Raw genomic sequence first — 21781 nt, 5'->3', positions numbered from 1 at the left:
ATGAACCCGAATGAAACAAAGACAAAAGAAAAGGGAAGGGGTGAACAGGTGACAGAGAGGAAAGGAGAGACATTCATTCCTACTTCATTCATAGTAGAACAGATTCCCAAAGCAGACAAGGGGCCCATCCCCAGGCTACTGAAAAAAGAAAGGACTAGACTCTTGTCCTTCCCCTCCAGGACCACTACTTTCAGTGTAGTCAAGGAAGGGTGGTCTACTGGTTGGGAATGACCATGGGGTTTGGGTAACACAGGTTCAGGTCCCTGCTTTGCCTCAGACTTCATGCATGATGTTGGACAAATCATCTAGGGCCAGATTTTCAAGGGTATTTAGGTATTGAAAGAAGCAGACAGGCACCTCATGTGGTTTTTCAAATGTGCGTAGATTTCATACTTCAGTTAAATGCAACCTGAATAGTCCATCACTTTAGGCTGAACTCCCTGTCACGCAGTAGTGGAAGCAAAGCCTTTGTAGAAGGGGAGCCACAACTATTCTTCAGGAGAGAGATGTTCAGGAAAAGGCTGAAGGCTCTTCCCCAGAAGTAGCAGAATCAGCTACTGTAGATTTTTCCTAAATCTAGGACTTCTTTGGGGCAGGCCCTTGAGATGAACCCTCAACAGCATGATGTGCCTCTGGGAAATCCCCAGATTGCAAGAAGTCTTTCCTTTCTCGCTGAAACTGCTAATCGCACATGGACAAAAATCTGATATGCTTTAGGCACATCATCACAATTGGTGGGGCCCAACTCACTAGGGAAACCCCAAAGTGACCTCTAAGTGCAAAGAAGCAATAATGGGTTTAGCAGACAGACTGCTGGATTCCACTTGCAGATCTTCAAAGGTGGTTGAGAGAGGCTGTCAGGGTTCCTTCCCCTCTCTGAACTCTAGGGTACAGATGTGGAGACTCGCATGAAGGACCCCCTAAGCTTATTCTTACCAGCTTAGGTTAAAAACTTCCCCAAGGTACAAACTTTGCCTTGTCCTTGAACAATATGCTGCCACCACCAAGCGTTTTAAACAAAGAACAGGGAAAGAGACCACTTGGAGATGTCTTTCCCCCAAAACATCCCCCCAAGCCCTACACACACCCTTTCCTGGGGAGGCTTGAGAATAATATCCTAACCAATTTGTTACAAAAATCATCAAAGACCCAAACCCCTGGATCTTGGAACAATGGAAAAATCAGTCAGGTTCTTAAAAGGATTTTATTTTAAAAAAAGAAAGGTAAAAATCACCTCTGTAAAATCAGGGTGGAAAATACTTTACAGAGTATTCAGATTCAAAACACAGAGAGTCCCCCTCTGGGCAAAACCTTAAAGTTACAGAAGACAGGAATAAACCTCCCTCTTAACACAGACCCAGGAAGGTGGAAGCTGTGTGAGCTTTGTGTCCCAAAGACAGGCTGCTCACAGGAAGGCGACTGCCCCAGAGTCCTGACTGGCTTCATGGGGAGCAGTTCCAGAGCATCGCTCAGGGACTCCGTGACAACTGGTGGCAGCGGTGGGATGTACTGCACCCCATGGATGGCACTTCCTGCAGTAAGTGTCTGGGGAGCAGTAAAACGAAGGGGGATTGACGAGGACCAGGCGTGCTGAAGGCTCAGAGAGGAGTGGTTTCGGGGGGCGGTTAATCCCTGGGAGTATGTGACCAGTGAGAAGGACTGTGCAGTAATGGGGTCCCCCTGGGGACTGCAGTGAGCAGTCTCAGGGGCGGAGGAGCCTGCGGCTTGGCCCTAGGAGAGAGAAGGACATTTGCAGTAACAGGGTTCCCCTGGGGATTGTAGTGAGCAGTCCCAGGGGCAGAGGAGTCTACAGCTCGACCCTGGCAAAGAGGTGGTGACCTCGAGAAGGGCTGGCGCACTAGGGGTTCTCCCTGGAAACCGTGGGAAGCTGAGAGCACACAGGCCTGTGAGTCCACAGCAACTTGGGAAGAGCGGAGTGATGGCCTGTCACCATCTCCTTAAGAAGGACATTGTAACCCTGCGCAGAAAGAGAGGGTTGAGCAGTGGAAAGTTCACCAAAGCATAAATCGTGCAGCTGGAGGAGGATGATCACTCTAAGGAGCAGATTCCTGACCCCAGATGGGGCTATAGCAGGATCTGGGAGCAGCTGGAGTGGTAGCAAGGCACCGCCAGGACTCCTGTCCCCGACCAGAATTAGGTCCAGAAAAGGGTGTAGTTTTGATCCAGTTCTTATTTTGCTTTAGCCATTATTAGCCAGTAAGGAGCTGTACATGTCTTTGTGTAGTGTCATCTGGTTAAGTCTCCTAAACCAGCTGTAACTGGCAGCATTAGTAAACTGTTATCCTTTATGTGGACCAGTTATTAAAAGGGTGTGGGGACATAGCATTCCTCTACTTCCAGGAAATAGCTGTGAAAAATATTGGAAAACTGAGACTGAGGACTCCTGGGTCCCATTCTAGGTTCTGGAGGAGAGTGTTCTATAGTGGTTATAGACCCTTCCGCCTCTGCAGCCCCCGCCTGCCTCTGTCCCCTTCTATTCCTATCCCACCCCTCCAGCTCCTGCCCGAATCCCTCTCTGCTCCTGTTCAATGCTCCCACTCCCTCTCCCCCTTCCTCCTTTGCTGCTATCCCCTTTCTCTTCTGCTCCTCCCCATCCTCTGACTTTTGCAACCTGTTCCCCCAAGCCCTCATTTCTCACTACTCTGCATTCCTACATAACTAATTCCACTTTCTCCTTCTCCTCCCTGCTCTCACTTCCGGTACTTGCTGCCACAGCAGCCCCTGGCTGCTGGGAGAAGCAATTGCAGGGGAAGTATGGCTTAGCTTCTTCAAAGAATTTAGCTGCTAAACTCTAACATCTCTAGTGAGCATGTACCAAGTGGAGTTTTCCAAAGGCACATAGCTTGGCCATGTTGTGCAGCTTTTCATAGGGATAGCAAAAGGCACATCCCTGACAGTAGGGATGGTTAAAGTTTGAAAAAATTATAGGCAAATGAAAACAGGGTCATAAATTGGGAAGTGTCAGGCAACCTTAACTATAGGCATAGCCATCAACTCTCCCTCTCAGAAACTAGTAATTGGAGGCTACATTTTCTGTAGTTACACCCATGTAAATCCATCTTAATTCCATTAAGTTCAGTGCAGTTTTACACAAGCACAGGGGCCAGATTCCACCACATTTACTCATAGTGAGAAACCCCAATTCAATTTCAGTTTGAAGGGTGACAGGGTCACATTGTAGGCTAAGATGTTATTGCAACAAAGCACATTGGACCCAGTCCTTCCTTCCTAGTGAACAGGTTTTGGCTTTGGGTAGGGGTTCTCTGCTGGGGACAGATGAAGAGAATACTAACCCATATACCCAGATTGTGACAGACCACTGAGAACTGAATGAGGGAGGCAACCTAGTGACAGAGGATGTGGAAAAAGCTAATGTACTCAATGCTTTTTTTGCCTCTGTTTTCACTAACAAGGTCAGCTCCCAGAATGCTGCGCTGGGCATCACAAAATGGGGAAGAGATGGCCAGCCCTCTGTGGAGATAGAGGTGGTTAGGGACTATTTAGAAAAGCTGGACGTGCACAAGTCCATGGGGCCGGACGAGTTGCATCCGAGAGTGATGAAGGAATTGGCGGCTGTGATTGCAGAGCCATTGGCCATTATCTTTGAAAACTCGTGGCGAACCGGGGAAGTCCCGGATGACTGGAAAAAGGCTAATGTAGTGCCAATCTTTAAAAAAGGGAAGAAGGAGGATCCTGGGAACTACAGGCCAGTCAGCCTCACCTCAGTCCCTGGAAAAATCATGGAGCAGGTCCTCAAAGAATCAATCCTGAAGCACTTGCATGAGAGGAAAGTGATCAGGAACAGCCAGCATGGATTCACCAAGGGAAGGTCATGCCTGACTAATCTAATCGCCTTTTATGATGAGATTACTGGTTCTGTGGATGAAGGGAAAGCAGTGGATGTATTGTTTCTTGACTTTAGCAAAGCTTTTGACACGGTCTCCCACAGTATTCTTGTCAGCAAGTTAAGGAAGTATGGGCTGGATGAATGCACTATAAGGTGGGTAGAAAGCTGGCTAGATTGTCGGGCTCAACGGGTAGTGATCAATGGCTCCATGTCTAGTTGGCAGCCGGTATCAAGTGGAGTACCCCAAGGGTCGGTCCTGGGGCCAGTTTTGTTCAATATCTTCATAAATGATCTGGAGGATGGTGTGGATTGCACTCTCAGCAAATTTGTGGATGATACTAAACTGGGAGGAGTGGTAGATACGCTGGAGGGGAGGGATAGGATACAGAAGGACCTAGACAAATTGGAGGATTGGGCCAAAAGAAATCTGATGAGGTTCAATAAGGATAAGTGCAGGGTCCTGCACTTAGGACGGAAGAACCCAATGCACAGCTACAGACTAGGGACCGAATGGCTAGGCAGCAGTTCTGCGGAAAAGGACCTAGGGGTGACAGTGGACGAGAAGCTGGATATGAGTCAGCAGTGTGCCCTTGTTGCCAAGAAGGCCAATGGCATTTTGGGATGTATAAGTAGGGGCATAGCGAGCAGATCAAGGGATGTGATCGTTCCCGTCTATTCGACATTGGTGAGGCCTCATCTGGAGTACTGTGTCCAGTTTTGGGCCCCACACTTCAAGAAGGATGTGGATAAATTGGAGAGAGTCCAGCGAAGAGCAACAAAAATGATTAGGGGACTGGAACACATGAGTTATGAGGAGAGGCTGAGGGAGCTGGGATTGTTTAGCCTGCAGAAGAGAAGAATGAGGGGGGATTTGATAGCTGCTTTCAACTACCTGAAAGGGGGTTCCAAAGAGGATGGCTCTAGACTGTTCTCAATGGTAGCAGATGACAGAACGAGGAGTAATGGTCTCAAGTTGCAGTGGGGGAGGTTTAGATTGGATATTAGGAAAAACTTTTTCACTAAGAGGGCGGTGAAACACTGGAATGCGTTACCTAGGGAGGTGGTAGAATCTCCTTCCTTAGAGGTTTTTAAGGTCAGGCTTGACAAAGCCCTGGCTGGGATGATTTAACTGGGAATTGGTCCTGCTTCGAGCAGGGGGTTGGACTAGATGACCTTCTGGGATCCCTTCCAACCCTGATATTCTATGATTCTAGGATTCTAAGTGGGAGGAGCCAGGATTTGGTCCAATATGAGCAAAGAACTGTAAAATATCAGGAGGGTATTTATCTCCACTGTCCTGCATTGATTCTGATAGAAGTGTGTATATAGTTATAGGGGGAAAGAGATATGTAAATTAACCAGTGCTTCAATTATAAATCCATTTCATAGTGCAAAGCTCCACACTTTCAGCTAACTGGAGGGTTTAGAGAGGCTATCTGTGCCCCCCTGCTCCTTGAGCTCCAGTCCTGCATAAGGCAGACCTTCCCCAACCCCAATCCTCCCTACCATCTCAGTAAAATGCACATTTGGTGTAATATGCTTTAACATCAAAGAAGCCAAGAATTTTTTTTCCTCCCTCAGGCTCCTAGCGAACCATATGTTTCAGCTCGGCAAACATGTCTTCAATTGACACACTTTTTTCTTTTCTTTTTTAAATTGCCCCTGGAGGATCCTAAAACAAAAAGGCATGCAGATGGAAAATATATTTTATTGATCAAACACTTGTTCCACTCCCTCCTTCCCTCCCCTGCTCCCAACCTCCCATAATCAATCCCACATGGGTTTCAGGCATCAACATTGTTCATGTCTTTGTTAATGTCACTTCCTTATTACACAAAAGGAATTAAGAATGTTTGATAGGAGTTTGGAGAGTTTTAAAAGAAATAAATGACAAACACTAAACATTTTGTATCGTATGTGGTATTATTTTCAGTTGCAAGTATAAATAGTAGCATTATAATACAAGACAAACACTTCAGTTCATTATTTTGACAAAATACTTTTCTTAAGAACTGTATTTCATGTAAAAGTTTTAAACAACCAAGAAACCAGAAGCCTGATCTGCTTCTCTTTGAAGTCAATGGGGGTTTTCCCATTAACTTAATGGGAGGAGGATCTAGTTCCCTGGAGAGGAAATGTCATTTTAATTTGGAATTATTTAACAAAGCTGTAAAGTTGTTTCCAGAAAATAAAACAGGAAAAATGCCTTTGACTCAAAGAAATACAATACATAAAATACTGAATGCAGTTATGAGATAGACCTGAGAAGAATTTCAGGGATACAGGTCTGTCTATGGCAAGATTTGCCACAGTGCTCTAAAGTTATCAGAAAGGCTCTAGAAAATAAAGAAAGCTACGGTTCAGTTCACTAGAGGGAAGTAAATGTATTAACATTGATAAGAAATCTCTTCCATTCCATAACTTAGTAATTTAGGTTTATGGTTCTAAAAGGAAGATTAGAAATGTGTAATTCTTGAAGTACCCATAATACGGCAACTAGAGTGCAAAACTTGCCCATTTCTGGCATCTTAAATAAACCATTCAATTCACAGGAAAATGTGGGACAGATTCTCTACCCACATGATCTAACCAACGTTTACTGTTCTTGAGATATAGGCAAACAGACTGATACTCCCTCATCTGAAGATGTAAAATGTTACACTCTGCACTTGTAAAGCCTTTTACACTTGTGAATAGTCCTACCAAAGTCGGTTTGCATGAGAGTGGACTATTCATGTGAGCAAGTAACATGTAAAGTCAACCTGATATTGAGAAGGACGCTGAGGATCTTGAAAGAGTTCTGCTAAATTCACCAGCCACCATCATCAATGCAAGGAAGAGGTACTCTTCGCTCTAGTGGAGAAACTAAACAGGACAGGAGATTGGCATTTCCCCTCATTTGGAACAGTCTATTGCAACAGTATAGCATTAGGATTTATACAGTTCTAAGCCCTTCTCAGCAACTCAGGGACTTGGCTGCTTGAGTGCACAGGTGTCCAAAAGAAAGAAATTATTACACTTCATGCTAAGTGGCATAGTTTTCCTTCTGGAAAGGCAGCGACTGGCATGGTGTGAGAATGGGAGCACCCTCTCAGCTGAGCAATGATCCCTCCATATCAAGCTTAAAGTATATTTTTTTCCTCTTCCCTGACTGTTTCCCTCTCTCCCCCTGCCCTCCTTTGCCTCCCTCTTTGGGCTGGGCCTTTTCAGTTTGAGAGCTTGAGGTGCTCTCTATCTCTGTTCATCTCACCTCTTCTGGGGGAGGGTCCAGAGCTTCCTTCTACTCTTATTATGGAGAAGTCTACTTTCCCCTCTTTCTCTTCCTTTATTCATTTATTCTTTCCTTTCCCTGCAATGGTACCCAGTCAGTTCTGACATCATGAGGTGCAGGCAGGAACCCAAAGAGAAACATGTGCTTCCAGCAGGGGCAAGAGTTTTGTCAATGACAGAGAAATATCAGGACCACTTCCAGGTATAATGGGATCTACAATACTAACTCCAGTACAGATATTACAAAGCCATTGCCTCTGCTTTGTGGACAGAGGGTTTTACCAAGGCTTCTTCAGGACTGTCAATCCCACATCTCTCACGAACATTAAAAAACTGACATGCTGTACACTGAAGAGAATTGCTGACTACCTCTGCCTTATGATCTGTGCTGGACTTCTGCCTTCATGTTTCTTTCTGTGAAAAACTGAGAAATAAATCATAATGTAAGATGCCATTTTATTTTCACTTTAATTCATACATTTATTTTTGCAGTAGCTCATTGGAAATATTCATATCCCTTAAATTGCAGGGGGGAAAGCAAACAGCAGTCAAATGGAAAAGAATGTATAAATTAGAGAAGCCTTGTGTCTTAGGCAATGCTTTTAAAAATGAGGGTCTGACTACCCAGTTCCTTAAGCTCTGTTGCTTCAGAGGGAAAGTCATGCTGAATACAAATTTCAATGTCTGATGAAAAAAATATAATGTATTAAATATGCCAGTTGGACACGTTGCCTTGAATTTGGAAATAGATTAACCTTCATGAGCATGAACTAATTTTACCTCTGATATAAGGGTTTTGTAATTATTGGATGCTGAATTTCTGGCAGAAAAATAGAGTGGAAACATTAAAACCATTTTGAGAGGACTGCTGCTGGATGATGCTTTTACAGATGTACATGATAATTTCATTGTAAAGACATGCAATATATCTGGCATAAAACTATAAAGATCTTTTCTTCTCAATCCCATGCCACAGCAAACCAGGAAAAATCATTTACAAATATTTGCACAGTGATCTGATTGGGAAAGGGTCTGATAGTCATTCTAGCACCATGAGTCACAACTGAAAAATAGCACGGCCGCTGACTGTTACCAGCGAGAAAGCGCAGTGTTAATGGGGGAGTTTGAAGTATCTACTTTGACTAAAGTTTTTTATCTCTTTGTATGGTTTTGCACCCCTTACATAGCTCCAACAGTACTTATACTGATCATTACAACAGCCACCCTCTGCATGAAAACCTCGGTTACAATGTAGGACAAATCCTACTCTTACCCAGTAAAAAAAACGTGAGATGAAGTATGAATGCTGAGGGCCAGATTTTGATACCTAAACTCATGCTCAGAGTATTTTCTACAGTTTTTACTCCACTTTCTCTGCCCTGTATTGACTGGCTGTTTTCTCCAACCCCATCCTGCTCTCTCCCAGTCTCCTCACCTCTGCCTCATTCCTCCCCTTCCCCTCACACCCTTCTCTCTCTCCTCAAGGTCTTTACTGCCCTGTCCCCCTCAGTCACCTCTTCTCTTCACTGTCCCCTCTCCCTTCCCTTGTTGTGCTGTTTGGCTAATCCCCTCCAACTAAACCCCATCCCCCACCCATGAGAGAGAGAGAGAGAGAGAGATTATGGAATTAACAGGATATTTGCAGGCCATCACACTGATTACTCTGTGTATGCTATTTCCCTTTCCCCCACTCTTCGCCTGTCTTATCTAGTTAGGCCATGTCTACCCAAGCACTTATGTCGGCAAAACTTTGTCACTCAGGGGTGTGGAAAACACACACACACACCCCTGAGCGACATGTTTCGTCGGCATAAGTGCTCATGTGCACAGCGTTATGTTGGCAGGAGATGCTCTCCCACCACTCATTAAGCTGGTTTTATTATATCAATGGGAGAGCTCTCTGCACGAGCACTCTTAGGTCACGTCTACACTACCCGCCGGATCAGCGTGTAGTGATCGATCTATCGGGGATCGATTTATCGCGTCTAGTGTAGACGCGATAAATCGATCCCTGATCGCTCTGCCGTCGACTCCAGAACTCCACCAGGGTGAGAGGCGGAAGCAGAGTTGATGGGGGAGCGGCGGCCATTGATCCCACGCCGCGAGGACGCAAAGTAAGTGATTCTAAGTCGATCTAAGATTCAGCTATGCTATTCTCGTAGCTGAAGTTGCATATCTTAGATCAATCCCTCCCTCCCCCCAGTGTAGACCAAGCCCTACAGCAGCACAGCTGTTTCGGTACAGCTGTGCCTCTAAGTTTTTAAGTGTAGACATTGCCTTAGACTACAAGTTCTTTAGGGAAGGGATTGTCTGTTACACCATATTTGTACTGTGCCTAGCACAATGGGGCCTAATCTTGGTTGATCCCTAGGCACTACCATAATAAATAATAAAATGCTGATTAGCACCTTGCTTCACAAATAGTACCATTGAAATCAATGGGTCAACTCTTGGAGTAAGGCACTATTCAAGGTGATTAAGGATTCCAGAATCTGGCTGGGAGTAAATGAAGTCTAATTGTCCTGATGTTTTGCAGACATATACTTCTTGGTACATACTTGGGAGCAAGTTTTGTTTAAGCTAGCTGCTTGAGAGACTGCCTCCCTCTCTGTGCAATACCCTGGCACCCATGACCATCGCAGAGACTTCAGCAAGCAGTCCCCTTGTTTAAGAAGAAAGGGGTTAGCAAGAGGACATTGTCAGTTGCAGGCCCTGAGCTTTGGCATTAACTTCCTCTCCCTTAGTTCACCAGAGCCCAGATCTAGAGACCCTCAGCAGATGCTACAAAACATGCCTCTTCTCCCAGGGTTTTATCTGGGGCAGGAGTCCAGGGTACTGTGTGAATGATCAGGTGGGGCATCTGGGCATGGATAATGAGGAAAGCTTCATTCTGGAGGCTAGGGAAGGATTTTTAACTATTTTTCCACTATATACCATTAATGTCCATTTGTTTTTAAATCTATATTCCAGATTGTCAAGAAAATATGGACTGATTCTCCAATTAACATTCCCTTCATTATGTACCTGTTAAAATTTTATGTCCAAGGAGAGCCATCATTGTCACCAGGATTAAAATTATTGCTGACAGGGACATGATCCTTATGGAGTTTTCATCATCTTCTTGACTCTCGGAAGATAATGCTGGGAAAAATGTATTTGTTGTTATGGAAAATGCACATCTGAGAATAAATAATTTCTAAATAGTGACTCTATTCACTAAAAACATAACACTTGCTGCAGACCACAAAGTGCATTTCTTTTAGCCTCCAAACAAATAGCTGGAACTAGGCACCCATACTGGATCACAGTGAGGTCCATCAAGTCCAGTATCTTGCCTCTGAAGTAGACAGTTTCAGTTGCTTCAGAGGAAGGTATGTGAACATTGCAGTAGGCAAATGTGGGATAATCTGCATGACACATTAGATCTTATCTTGATCTCTAATAGTTAGAGATTGGCTTAGCCTTAAAACCTAAAGCATGAGGTTTTGTAGTCCCTCTACAAAATTTTAATTAGCTTTAATTATAACTGGATATTCTCAATATTCATATATGTGTCCAATGCCTTTTTTTAATCTTGTTGAGTCCTTTGTCCAAAAAACTTCCTATGGCAAGGAGTTCCACAGTTTAGTCACATTATGGGGGAGAATATTTCCTTTTATCAGTTTTTAATTTCCTACCTTTCAATTTAATTAAATGTCTCCTTGTTCTTATGTTATAAAAGACAGAGCAGAATCTCCCAGTCCACCTTTTCTAACCTTTCATTATTTTATATGCTTTTATCATGTCCTGGAAAGTTATATCCTGATAACCTCAACTGTAGTGATGAATGTGTTTAAGTATTTGACTTCATGCGGTATTGTATTTTTCAAAGAAAATGAGTTACCAAGTCCCATACAAGCACTCCCTCAGAGCTCTGCCACCAGGATACAATTACAGGCCCCAACGTTTTTAGAGCCAGGCTTCTTAAAGTGAACTGTGAAGAGCTTTTATGGTACAACCAAAATGTGTACTAGGAATTATATCTCTAAAGCTATGTTTTTCAAAGGGCCTTATGAGCAGGTGATTTTCGCATCTGCTTTTAACACTCCATAGACAATGTATGGTCTCAACCCTCACTCCCTTCCTGTGATTTGATTTGATTTATTACAGCAACTGAACAATAAGATGACCAAGTGCAATTGGAGTCTTCTTCCCAGCTTGACTGCACCTAGAGTTCTCAGTTCAGCGCTTCTCCTATTGTGCCTTAGATCCAAAATCCCTGTCTCAGGGCTATCCCTGCTGTGAGCCCTGATCTGACCTCACTATTGCTTATTGCTAGGACTTAAACTTAAACACAGTTGAGCCCATCATTGTATCTGAGAACTTTTCAAACCATTAATTAATTTATCCTTGCAATACCTCCATGAGGTAGGGAAGTGCTATTATCCCCTTTGTACAAATGGGAACTGAGTCACAGAGGGATTAAATGACTTGCCCAGAGTCACACAGAAAGTCTGTGGCAGTGCTGGGAATTTACCCTTGAAGGTTTACTGAGTTCCAGTTCCGTGTCTTAGTCACAATGTCACCCTTCCTCCTTTACTTACGGAGTAAAGAGATCAGGATTTGACTCTGAAATCTGCAGCCCAGAAGGATGGGGATTGTTGTGTCAGTCCCAGGAGACCCTGATTCTGCTGTCAAACCCATCTCATCTTCTATCTCAATCTTTCATGTGACACATTATTAGTACTTACTGCATTGGATATCGCAGATCTGCAGTGGAACAGAATAATCTACATCTGTCCTCCCCACCTTTTATAAAAGAAAGAAAAAAATGGTTATATCCCTCTCAACAATATTGTTTATGATCATTTGTTTTGGCAAAATAAACATTGGCTTGTTAGTTTACTGAAATGAATGCAGATTTTAAAAAAAAAACTTCTGTTTAATGGTTTAGCTTATACTTGTGTCACTCTTAGTCACTTTCAGGGTTACAGAAGATGTAGCTACGAGGGAATTTTCTGCTGGAATGATTTTCTGATGGAAAATAAGGGTTCCCTAGTTGCCTTTCTAGATGGCCCTTGTCACTTTCACTTTCTGACTAAAGACAGAAAGTGACAACAGCCTTCCAGGCCAGCTGCCAGAAGAAGAGCACCAGAAGAACTTTCTACCTCCCCATGCCTCCAAGCCCATCTGACTCTGGATGTTTAGTTTTTAAAAAAGTGATTTTTGTTTTCCAGTGTGCCTAGCATACTTTTGGGTGCTATACAATAATAAAAATAGTTCTAAGTTTCTGGTGAAAATACTCATAAAAAACAAATGTAACACTCACTTTCCAGGTGGAATCAGACCTTTGAGTTTTAAATTCATTTTCTATGAACATATCTGTTAGTAAAACTCAGTTCTACAGATATGTGCTGGCATTTTTGCATATTATTTGCCCAGCTCTGTTTCAATAATAGTCATTTAAATATGTATCAGTACACTTAGTATGCTGCATGTCTCCTTGTTTACTATTGTATACATATGCCTGAATGCGCTAAAGTCCTTAGACTTGTTTTTTAGAAAATGTTAATACATTTGTTACTTCCCTCTGCCCTTCTGACTCCAATCTTTTCATCATAAGAGGTTTTATAGATGGAGGGGTTAATTTAATAGCCCTTAATATTCCACTGTTGCCATCTACAAAAATAAGAGATCAAGAATGGACCTTAAATAATTAATACAAGCTCAGCAAGGGACAACAGCAGCACATTCAAACTATTAATAATGCTCTTTGCAACCTACAAGTGGGTCATGGTCAGATTTGGCTGGGAGGAGGCAGCTGCGACACTGCCCACAGTTTCTTATTTCCACGCCAGCTTGTTTATTTAGTGCAGAGTATATCTACAAATCAGCAGACCTACCTGAATGCAAACTTCTGAGCCACATATTTCACCTGAAATATTGACAGATGTGGGCTGAGAGTCACCCTGATGAAAACAAAGTGGAAAGCTGTTAACTTCAGAGCTTGTGGGCAACCAAAATGCATAGTCTCCCTCCAGCTCTTTGGCTCTTTTGTCAGTAATGTTATGTATTTAACTACCTTAAAATATGTGGCAGATTGTTTTCATTATTGAAGGTTCTTTTCCTTTTAAGGACTTCCCTCCCTCAGGGGTACGGAACGCCGTGAGCACAGTGCAGCCAGTTTGGTTCAGGAGGTGCAGGATTTGAGGAACCCATGAAGAGGGCCCATATCCCAGCACATTATGGAGCACAGCACTGTGTCGAAGTGCATAAGGTGGATTGGGGGGTGGACCAGGAAGGGAGACTGGGTAATGATCCACTTTCCATTTCCCCCACACTCCCAGAAGGGGAGGATGCCAGTCGTGGAGGTTGCTAAAGATGGGAGGCTATGGCAGAAGCCATCGAAGGCTTCTACTTGTACTCCATGGCCTAGCTGGGCCAGAGGGGAGAGCCCTGTGTGCTGCAGATCTCCCCATCCCACAGCCAGCTACTCAGGCTGTGCTCTGAGAAAGGATTACCCTGATAGTAAATTTCAGAGTAGCAACCGTGTTAGTCTGTATTCGCAAAAAAAAAAAGGAAGACTTGTGGCACCTTAGAGACTAACCAATTTATTTGAGCATAAGCTTTCGTGAGCTACAGCTCACTTCATCACGAAAGCTTATTTGAGCTTATGCTCAAATAAATTGGTTAGTCTCTAAGGTGCCACAAGTACTCCTTTTCTTTTTGCAAATACAGACTAACACGGCTACTACTCTGAAACCTGTCATTGTGCAAGGCACTGAATTTAGCTGTATGGAGTGGAAATCTATCAACTTCATGAAAAAACTTGCACCTGATGGTAAAGTTACCCTAAAAAAATTGTTCTGCTGCTTAAAATAGTTATTTGTGGCTTGTGCGCAAAAAGGAAAATGACTATTTCTCTGGAACTATGGGCCCTGTACTGCTTTTCCTTCCTCAACAAAGCTCCTGAAGATGACAGGGATAAATTAGGTAAATATGGCCTTAACCCAAAACTATTGTGAATACATTAATATTGAGGCTATGAACAATTGTTTATGAGAACAATAGCTCAGTGTTAAGTCATCATGAGACCCTGGTGGAAATTGCTCATGGTCTTGGGGCAGGGAACCATGTGTAATCTACGCGAGTTCCCATTGTATCGTCACTAAAGAGACCAGGTCAATCTGTACCACAGGACAATGGAAACAATGGACATTTCTGAACAGACTGGCACCCTGTTTGATATGTCCAGTTTCACAATAATATCTGGCTCGGATCCAATCCTACTTAGCCCTGGTCTACACTATGAGTTTAGGTCAAATTTAGCAGCATTAGATCGATTTAACCCTGCACCCATCCACACAACAAAGCTATTTTTGTCAACTTAATGGGCTCCTAAAATCGACTAATATCCGACGAGGGGATTAGCACTGAAATAGACATCGCCAGGTTGAATTTGGGTTAGTGTGGACGCAATTAAACTGTATTGGACTCCAGGAGCTATCCAACAGTGGTCCATTGTGACCGCTCTGGACAGCACTCTGAACTTGGATGCACTTGCCAGGTAGACAGGAAAACCCCTGCGAACTTTTGAATTTCATTTCCTGTTTGGCCAGTGTGGAAAGCTGATCAGCACAGATGACCGTGCAGATATCAGCAAAGATGACCATGGAGTCCCAGAATTGCAAAAGAGGTCCAGCATGAACCGAATGGGAAGTACTGGATCTGATCACTGTATGGGGAGACGATTGCATGCTATCAGAACTCCGTTCCAAGAGATGAAATGCCAAAATATTTGAAAAAAAAAAATCTCCAAGGGCATGAAGGACAGAGGCTATCACAGGGACCCACAGCAGTGCCACGTGAAACTTAAGGAGCTTAGGCAAGCCTACCAAAAAACCCAAGAGGCAAAAGCCTGCTTGGGGTCAGAGCCCCAGACATGCTGCTTCTTGGATGAGCTACATGCAATTCTAGGGGGTGCCCCTACCACTGTAGGTGCCCCACCCCTGTACATGAACTCCTGCAAGGGTGGGGAGTCTCACGCAACAGGGACGAGGATTTTGGGGATGAGGAAGATGAGGGAGAGGTTGAAGATCGCTTGCCTGGTGTGCGCTGAGAAGCCATTCTCCCTGACAGCCAGGAGCTGTTTATCACCCGAGATCCAATACCCCTCCCAACCCGGGCTCCCAGACCTTGAAGGCAGAGAAGGCAGCTCTGGTGAGTGTACCTTTATAAATATAATACACGGTTTAAAAGCAAGCGTGTTTAATGATTACTTTGCCCTGAAGACTTGGGATGTATTTGTGGCCAGCACAGCTACTGGAAAAGTCTGTTCATGTATCTGGGGTTGGGGCGGAAATCTTCCAGGGACATCTCAATGAAGTTGTCCTGGAGGTACTCCCAAAGCCTTTGCAAAAGGTTTCTGGGGAGGACAGCCTTATTGCGTCCTCCACGGTAGGACACTTTACCACACCAGGCCAGTAGCATGTAGTCTGGAATCATTGCATAAGAAAGCATGGCAGCATGTGGTCCCGGTGTTTGCTGGCATTCAAGCAACATCCGTTCTTTATCTCTCTGTGTTATCCTCAGGAGAGTGATATCATTCATAGTCACCTAGTTGAAATAGGGGAGTTTTATTCAGGGAACATTCAGAGGTGGCCATTCCTGTTTGCCTGTGGCTGAAAAGAAATCATCCCTGCTGTTAGCCACGGGGTCGGGGGAGGGGTGAAGTGATCATCTCAGAGAATTGGGGGGGGGGTAGTTGTGTTTGTGCTGCACATTAACCCGAAAACATCAGCCCTTCCTTTTAAATGGCCAGTGTGTCTTTTTCAATTTTAATCTCCCTTTTTTCCTCCCACAGCTGCAAATGTTTCAACGCTGGGACTAGCATCTCTGTCCCAGAGGCTAGCACAGATAAGAAGGTGAAAAAAAACGCACTCGCGATGAAGTGTTCTGAGCTCATGCAGTCCACCCAAACTGAAAGAGCCCAGCAGAATGAGTGGAGGCAGACAATGGCAGCGGCCAGGAAAGCACAAAATGAATGAGGACAGGAGGGACGCACGAGAGGATAGATGGCTGGAGCAACAGGAGAGGTGGCAACAGCATGATGAGAGGAGGCAGGATGCAATGCTGAGGCTACTGGAGGATCAAACTGATATGCTCTGGCATATGGTTGAGGTGCAGGAAAGGCACAGACCGCCACTGCAGCCCCTGTGTAATCAACCACCCTCCTCCCCAAGTACCATTGCCTCCTCACCCAGACACCCAAGAACATGGCAGGGCCTCTGGGCACCCAACCACTCCACCCCATAGGACTGCCCAAGCAACAGAAGGCTGGCATTCAATAAGTTTTGAAGTGCTGTGTGGCCTTGTCCTTCCCTCCTCCCCTACCCCACCTGGTGCTTCCCTCACCCCTCCCGGGCTACCTCGGCAGTTATCCCCCTATTTGTGTGACAAATTAAGAATGTTTCAAATTCATGCAATGACTTTATTGTCTCTGGAAGTGGTGATTGAAGTAGGGAGGGAAGGGTGGTTGGCTTACAGAGAAGTAGATGGAACCCAGGGGGTGGGTTTTCCTCAAGGAGAAACAAACAGAACTGTCACACTGTAGCCTGGTCAGCCATGAAACTGGTTTTCAAAGCTTCTCTGATGCGCAGCGTGCCCTGCTGTGCTCTAACTGCTCTGGTGTCTGGCTGCGTGTAATCAGCAGCCAGGTGATTTACCTCAACTTCCACCCCACCATAAATGTCTCCCCCCTTACTCTCAGATATTGTGGAGCACACAGCAAGCAGTAATAACAGTGGGAATATTGGTTTCGCTGAGGTCTAAGCGAGTCAGTAAACTGCGCCAGCGCGCCTTTAAACGTCCAAATGCACATTCTACCACCATTCTGCACTTGCTCAGCCTGTAGTTGAACAGCTCCTAACTACTGTCCAGGCTGCCTGTGTATGGCTTCATGAGCCATGGCATTAAGAGGTAGGCTGGGTCCCCAAGGATAACTATAGGCATTTCATCATCCCCAACGGTTATTTTCTGGTCTGGAAAGTAAATCCCTTCCTGCAGCTTTTGAAACAGACCAGAGTTCCTGAAGATGCAAGCATCATGTACCTTTCCTGGTCATCTCACATTGATGTTGGTGAAAGGTCCCTTGTGATTCACCAGTGCTTGCAGCATCATTGAAAAGTACCCCTTTTGGTTTATGTACTGGCTGCCTTGGTGTTCCAGTCCCAAGACAGGGATGTGTGTTCCGTCTATCGCCCCACCACAGTTAGGGAATCCCATTGCAGCAAAGCCATCCACTATAACCCACACATTTCCCAGAGTCACTACCCTTGGTAGCAGCAGCTCAGTGATTGCGTTGGCAACTTGGATCACAGCAGCCCCCACAGTAAATTTGCCCACTCCAAATTGATTCCCGACTGACCGGTAGCTGTTGCAAGCTTTCAGAGGGCTATTGCCACTCGCTTGTGAGCTATGAGGGCTGCTCTCATCTTGGTATTCTTGAGCTTCAGGGCAAGGGAAAGCAAGTCAAAGTTCCATGAAAGTACCCTTACGCATGCGAAAGTTTTGCAGCCACTGGGAATCATCCCAGACTTGCAACACTATGCGGTCCCACCAGTCTGTGCTTGTTTCACAGGGCCCACAATCTGCATTCCACAGCATGAGCCTGCCCCATTGCCACCAGGATGGCCAAATTGCCTGGGCCCGAGAAGTCTGTGTCCTTGTCCTCATCACTCTCGTCACCGCGCTGCCATCACCTCCTCGTCTGTTTTTGCAGGCTCTGGTTCTGCATATACTGCATGATAATGCCTGAGGTGTTTACAATGCTCATAACTGTCGAGGTGATCTGAGCGGGCTCCATGCTTGCCGTGGTATGGCGTCTGCAGGAGAGCAGAGTGGCAGCGGAAGCGGTCGTTCAATGACGATGGATTGCAGACCTACTGCACCGTCTGCTGCCAGGACACAACAGCTGAGCGGGCTGCACGCTTGCTGTTTTATGGCGAGACAAGAGCAGCGAGCATAGTTGCAGCGGAAGCGGCCCTGCGAGACCACCAGGAGAGCCAGAGAGCAGAGTGGAAGTAGAAGCAGTGGCTGATGACCTGCGAGATGGATTCAGGAGAGTAGAGTTGCAGTGGAAGTGGGAGCCCATGAGACAAAACATGGAGAAATTCGCTATCGAGACAAGAGCAGGAAAGCAGAGTGGCAGCGGAAGTGGTGGTTCGATGACAGTTAGCAGTCCTACTGCACCGTCTGCTGAAAGATCAGCAAGGATTTCACTGTTAAGCCAAGCTGGTCGCCTGCCATATTTACTAGTCTTTCTACGCATCAGGATGGTTTGTCCCTGTAACCTCAATAAGGATTCTTTAAAATATAGCCAGCTCTCCTGGACTCCTTTCCCCCTCATGTTATTCTCCCAGGGGATCCTGCCCATCAGTTCTCTGAGGGAGTCAAAGTCTGCTTTTCTGAAGTCCAGGGTCCGTATTCTGCTGCTCTCCTTTCTTCTCCTGGGCCCAGGTGCTGGGTTCAGGGAACCCAGCCTCACTCTCTTCTTCTCTCTCCTCCATCCTCCTGAGGAGTTGGGGGTGCTCAAGCCCAATGTGGGTTGCCCGAGGGGCAAAGATACGCCTCTGGGTCCCAGAGAAATCCAGCCTGATTCCTGCCCCATGTGGTGCCCCCAGACCAGACCAGCTCTCTCCTCTCCCCCACCCAAAACATCTGCTCTATGAGCTCCCAGGACAGTGTCTGCTGCTGATGCTGTGCTGGTAGCAACATGAGGCCAGCCATAGAATGTTTGTGTATAATTATTATTTTGATATGCTGCCAAAACTTCCTGAGGAATGTAAGGGAGAGGAGAGGAGAAACAACAATTTTTAATCTCAGCAAAAGCTGATCAGAATGCCATGGGACAGGAAGAGGCACTTTGCTAGCCAAGGGCATTCTCCCTGCAGAACAACAAAGACCTGCTAGAAAGGAAGGCCATGAGAGCGTCTCAAAAAAAGGTTGCAAGAATCCTTTACAATGGAAATTTAAATATAGGGATCGCTAACAGTTTCCCCATAGCAATGCAGAAATGAATACATATATGGCCAAGTGCATCCAGGATCAATGCTTAGCTACCAAGATAGGTGCCTTAGTAATAATAATAAAATAATGGACTTTAGATAACAGAAAATTCACTGATAAAGAGAATATTTTCCTATTTGAATATAGCCAAATACGAATGTGAAACAAGGCATTCCACACAGAGTAGGTTTAGAAACACGCATTGAGCGCTCTAGCCTAATAGGAATATGAGTAAACTACATGGAGTGCCTGTCAGAAGACTGCAAGCATATTCCCCTAGTCTGCTGATGAATTAACCACAAGCTATTATTTCCATAACCATAAACAATGGCTTGCAGCCACAATAACTGAGTGTAACATGTTAACAAGTATAGGTAGTCAGGAATTTTCCAACAAAAATGGTTTTTCCATTGGAAAATGCCAATTCATCAAAAACTGAATGTTGTTTCTAAATGAAACTGTTCAGAATTTCCTTCCTGCAAGAAATTTCAAAACGTCTCATTTCCATTCCAAATCAGAACAAAAGCATTTTTCAAAATGTCGGAATTTCCCACAGAACAGAAATTCTGAGTTACAACCAGCTCTATAAAAATACTGTTGGCTTGAGGATATTCCCGCAATTCTCTCACTGTACTTGTATAACATGCAGTGCATGTTTCTCAGTGACACTAAGGCATCTTTACACCAAACTGGCAAAGAAAGGGGCCTTAACTAGGGAACTAGGGTGTGTGTGGGGGGGATAATATATGTCCATTTTAACGTTCCTTTACACTGGTGTAAAGATGTCTTAGTGTAAGTGAGAATGAGGCCCACAGTGCTTGCTAATTCTTCAAGAAAATAAGGGTCAAAAATAGCCAGCTGTGTCCATGGAGTTCAAGGATAGGCTGTACAGTGGTACTGCATCCACAAGGCAGTCTATTCCCTCAGGTGTCCTATGAAAAGCCCAGCAGAGCATAAAGCTGCCCTCCCTATCAGAAACCTCAAAGGAGGTCAGACGTGGGATCCACTGTATGGCCCTGTCTTGTGTAAACTGCCTGCAGCACAGCAAATCAAGCTGGCACAGGGAGGTATAGCTCTGGAACATCCCTGCACCAGTAGTAATGAATTGGGCCTATGAAGTGCACATATTTATAATAGTACAACAACAAAACATTAAAAGAACATTCAAGTTACAAAGTCAAGCACTCAAAAGTCACTTCCACTGGTGTGACTCACTTAATTTCAGTGGTTACTCCTGTCTTACATCAGGGTGAGATCAGAACTAGGACTAAATGCTTTAACTATGGATATTGTTCCAAAGTGCGTGTGCCTGGCTTTTGCTAGTTTTGTCCAGGCATCAGAGTTATGGATGGCAATAAATTCAAATTAAACATGTTGAAGCTGCCTTATTGATAGCAACTTCTGATAAATAACGCATACCAACCGCTGAGACTGAGTGGCGTATCCCAACAGAGTCACATGAAGACAGCTGTGCCTTGTTACACACCAGCACTGAAAATTTTGCCTTGGTTTGCGACATGAAGGAGACTTGTATCTGTTCTGCCCGGGCAGCAATTCTCATTTTCCAAGCTTTGAAAATGGGGAGAAAGGCTGTTATTTTTAAATGTAATCACTCACACAATGAATGACGTATGAGATACTATAACAGTAGATACCATGCTGTGCTAAAATAAAACCATTATCAGCTTGAATACCGTCAACTGTTATATCAATAGCTATCTTGATTTTGAACAGGTTATTATTTATCTTTACAAATACTTGATTAACTGTGGGAGCTTACAAATGGAAAACCTGCACTGTTAAATATTATTGATGCAATTCAGAGGATATAACAAGACCACAAGCTTTACTCGATGAGAGAGGTTGTAGTCTAGTGGTTAATTTAATTTAATATAATTATTAATGTGTCATTTTAATTTAATAAAATAAAGTTATTTACCTGGGAAATTCCCATGAGCAAATGGGCATCGAACCCAAGAGCCTTGCTTGGTTGTAAACTGAAAATAAAGAAAGCTGTTAGAAGAACAGAATTTTGAAGTTTGAACTTGTGGCTATAGATCCAGCTAAAGCCAGCCACTGAATTCCAGAAAGCAGCAAAAGAATTATTCACAGCTTACCTCCCACGTTATGCTCCAAGCTCTGATACTCGCTAAGGGCCAAATTCTGCAAACATTTATGCAAGTGTTTAACTTTACGTTCCTATGCAGTCCCACTGACTTAGAAAATCCGTTGCTTAAAAGCATTTTAAAAACAACAATAGGGAGCCCTATACTGACTTCATTGGCTATTTTGCCTGAACAGCAGCAGTATGATTTGGTCCAGGGATGCATAGTATTCAAAGAATTCACCATTACTCAAGTACATAAAGTTAAACACATGCTTGAGTGCTTGCAGCATGAGGGCATAAAACGTTCTATTCTGCTTTTTAGTATTGTCAGCTTAAAGCTGTGCCGTAACCATTCCTATCTCTTAGGGAACAGTAACTATCCTGATTTCTTCCCCTTAATGAATATTGTTTTGTTTTTATCTTGAGTCATATTTCTTTTATTGGCTGTTAGTTTTATTATTCTATTTTATGGCCTTGATACTATCAATCAT

The 21781-nt window shown here is 44.3% G+C and overlaps 1 protein-coding gene across 4 annotated transcripts in view; it reads right to left on the bottom strand.

Annotated features, from left to right (window-relative positions):
• IL17REL (interleukin 17 receptor E like) overlaps positions 1 to 21781 on the bottom strand; it is a 349783-nt gene that overhangs the window by 266601 nt on the left and 61401 nt on the right. For 3 of the 4 annotated variants that reach the window (XM_073328308.1, XM_073328309.1, XM_073328310.1), the window contains 7 exons: positions 21123 to 21180; positions 20607 to 20752; positions 13021 to 13086; positions 11869 to 11926; positions 10163 to 10279; positions 7508 to 7562; positions 5791 to 6733 (listed from right to left, as the gene is read on the bottom strand). In XM_073328308.1, the coding sequence (XP_073184409.1) occupies positions 6694 to 6733; positions 7508 to 7562; positions 10163 to 10279; positions 11869 to 11926; positions 13021 to 13086; positions 20607 to 20752; positions 21123 to 21180 (540 nt within the window). In that variant the 3' untranslated portion in view covers positions 5791 to 6693. Of the gene's footprint in view, positions 1 to 5790; positions 6734 to 7507; positions 7563 to 10162; positions 10280 to 11868; positions 11927 to 13020; positions 13087 to 20606; positions 20753 to 21122; positions 21181 to 21781 lie in introns of those variants that run through there. The other variant, XR_012156809.1, reaches the window with a different exon arrangement.

Source organism: Lepidochelys kempii, chromosome 1 (assembly GCF_965140285.1).
Source record: "Lepidochelys kempii isolate rLepKem1 chromosome 1, rLepKem1.hap1, whole genome shotgun sequence".
NCBI classification, from domain to species: domain Eukaryota; kingdom Metazoa; phylum Chordata; order Testudines; family Cheloniidae; genus Lepidochelys; species Lepidochelys kempii.
This window is presented reverse-complemented; position numbering and strand designations above follow the sequence as displayed.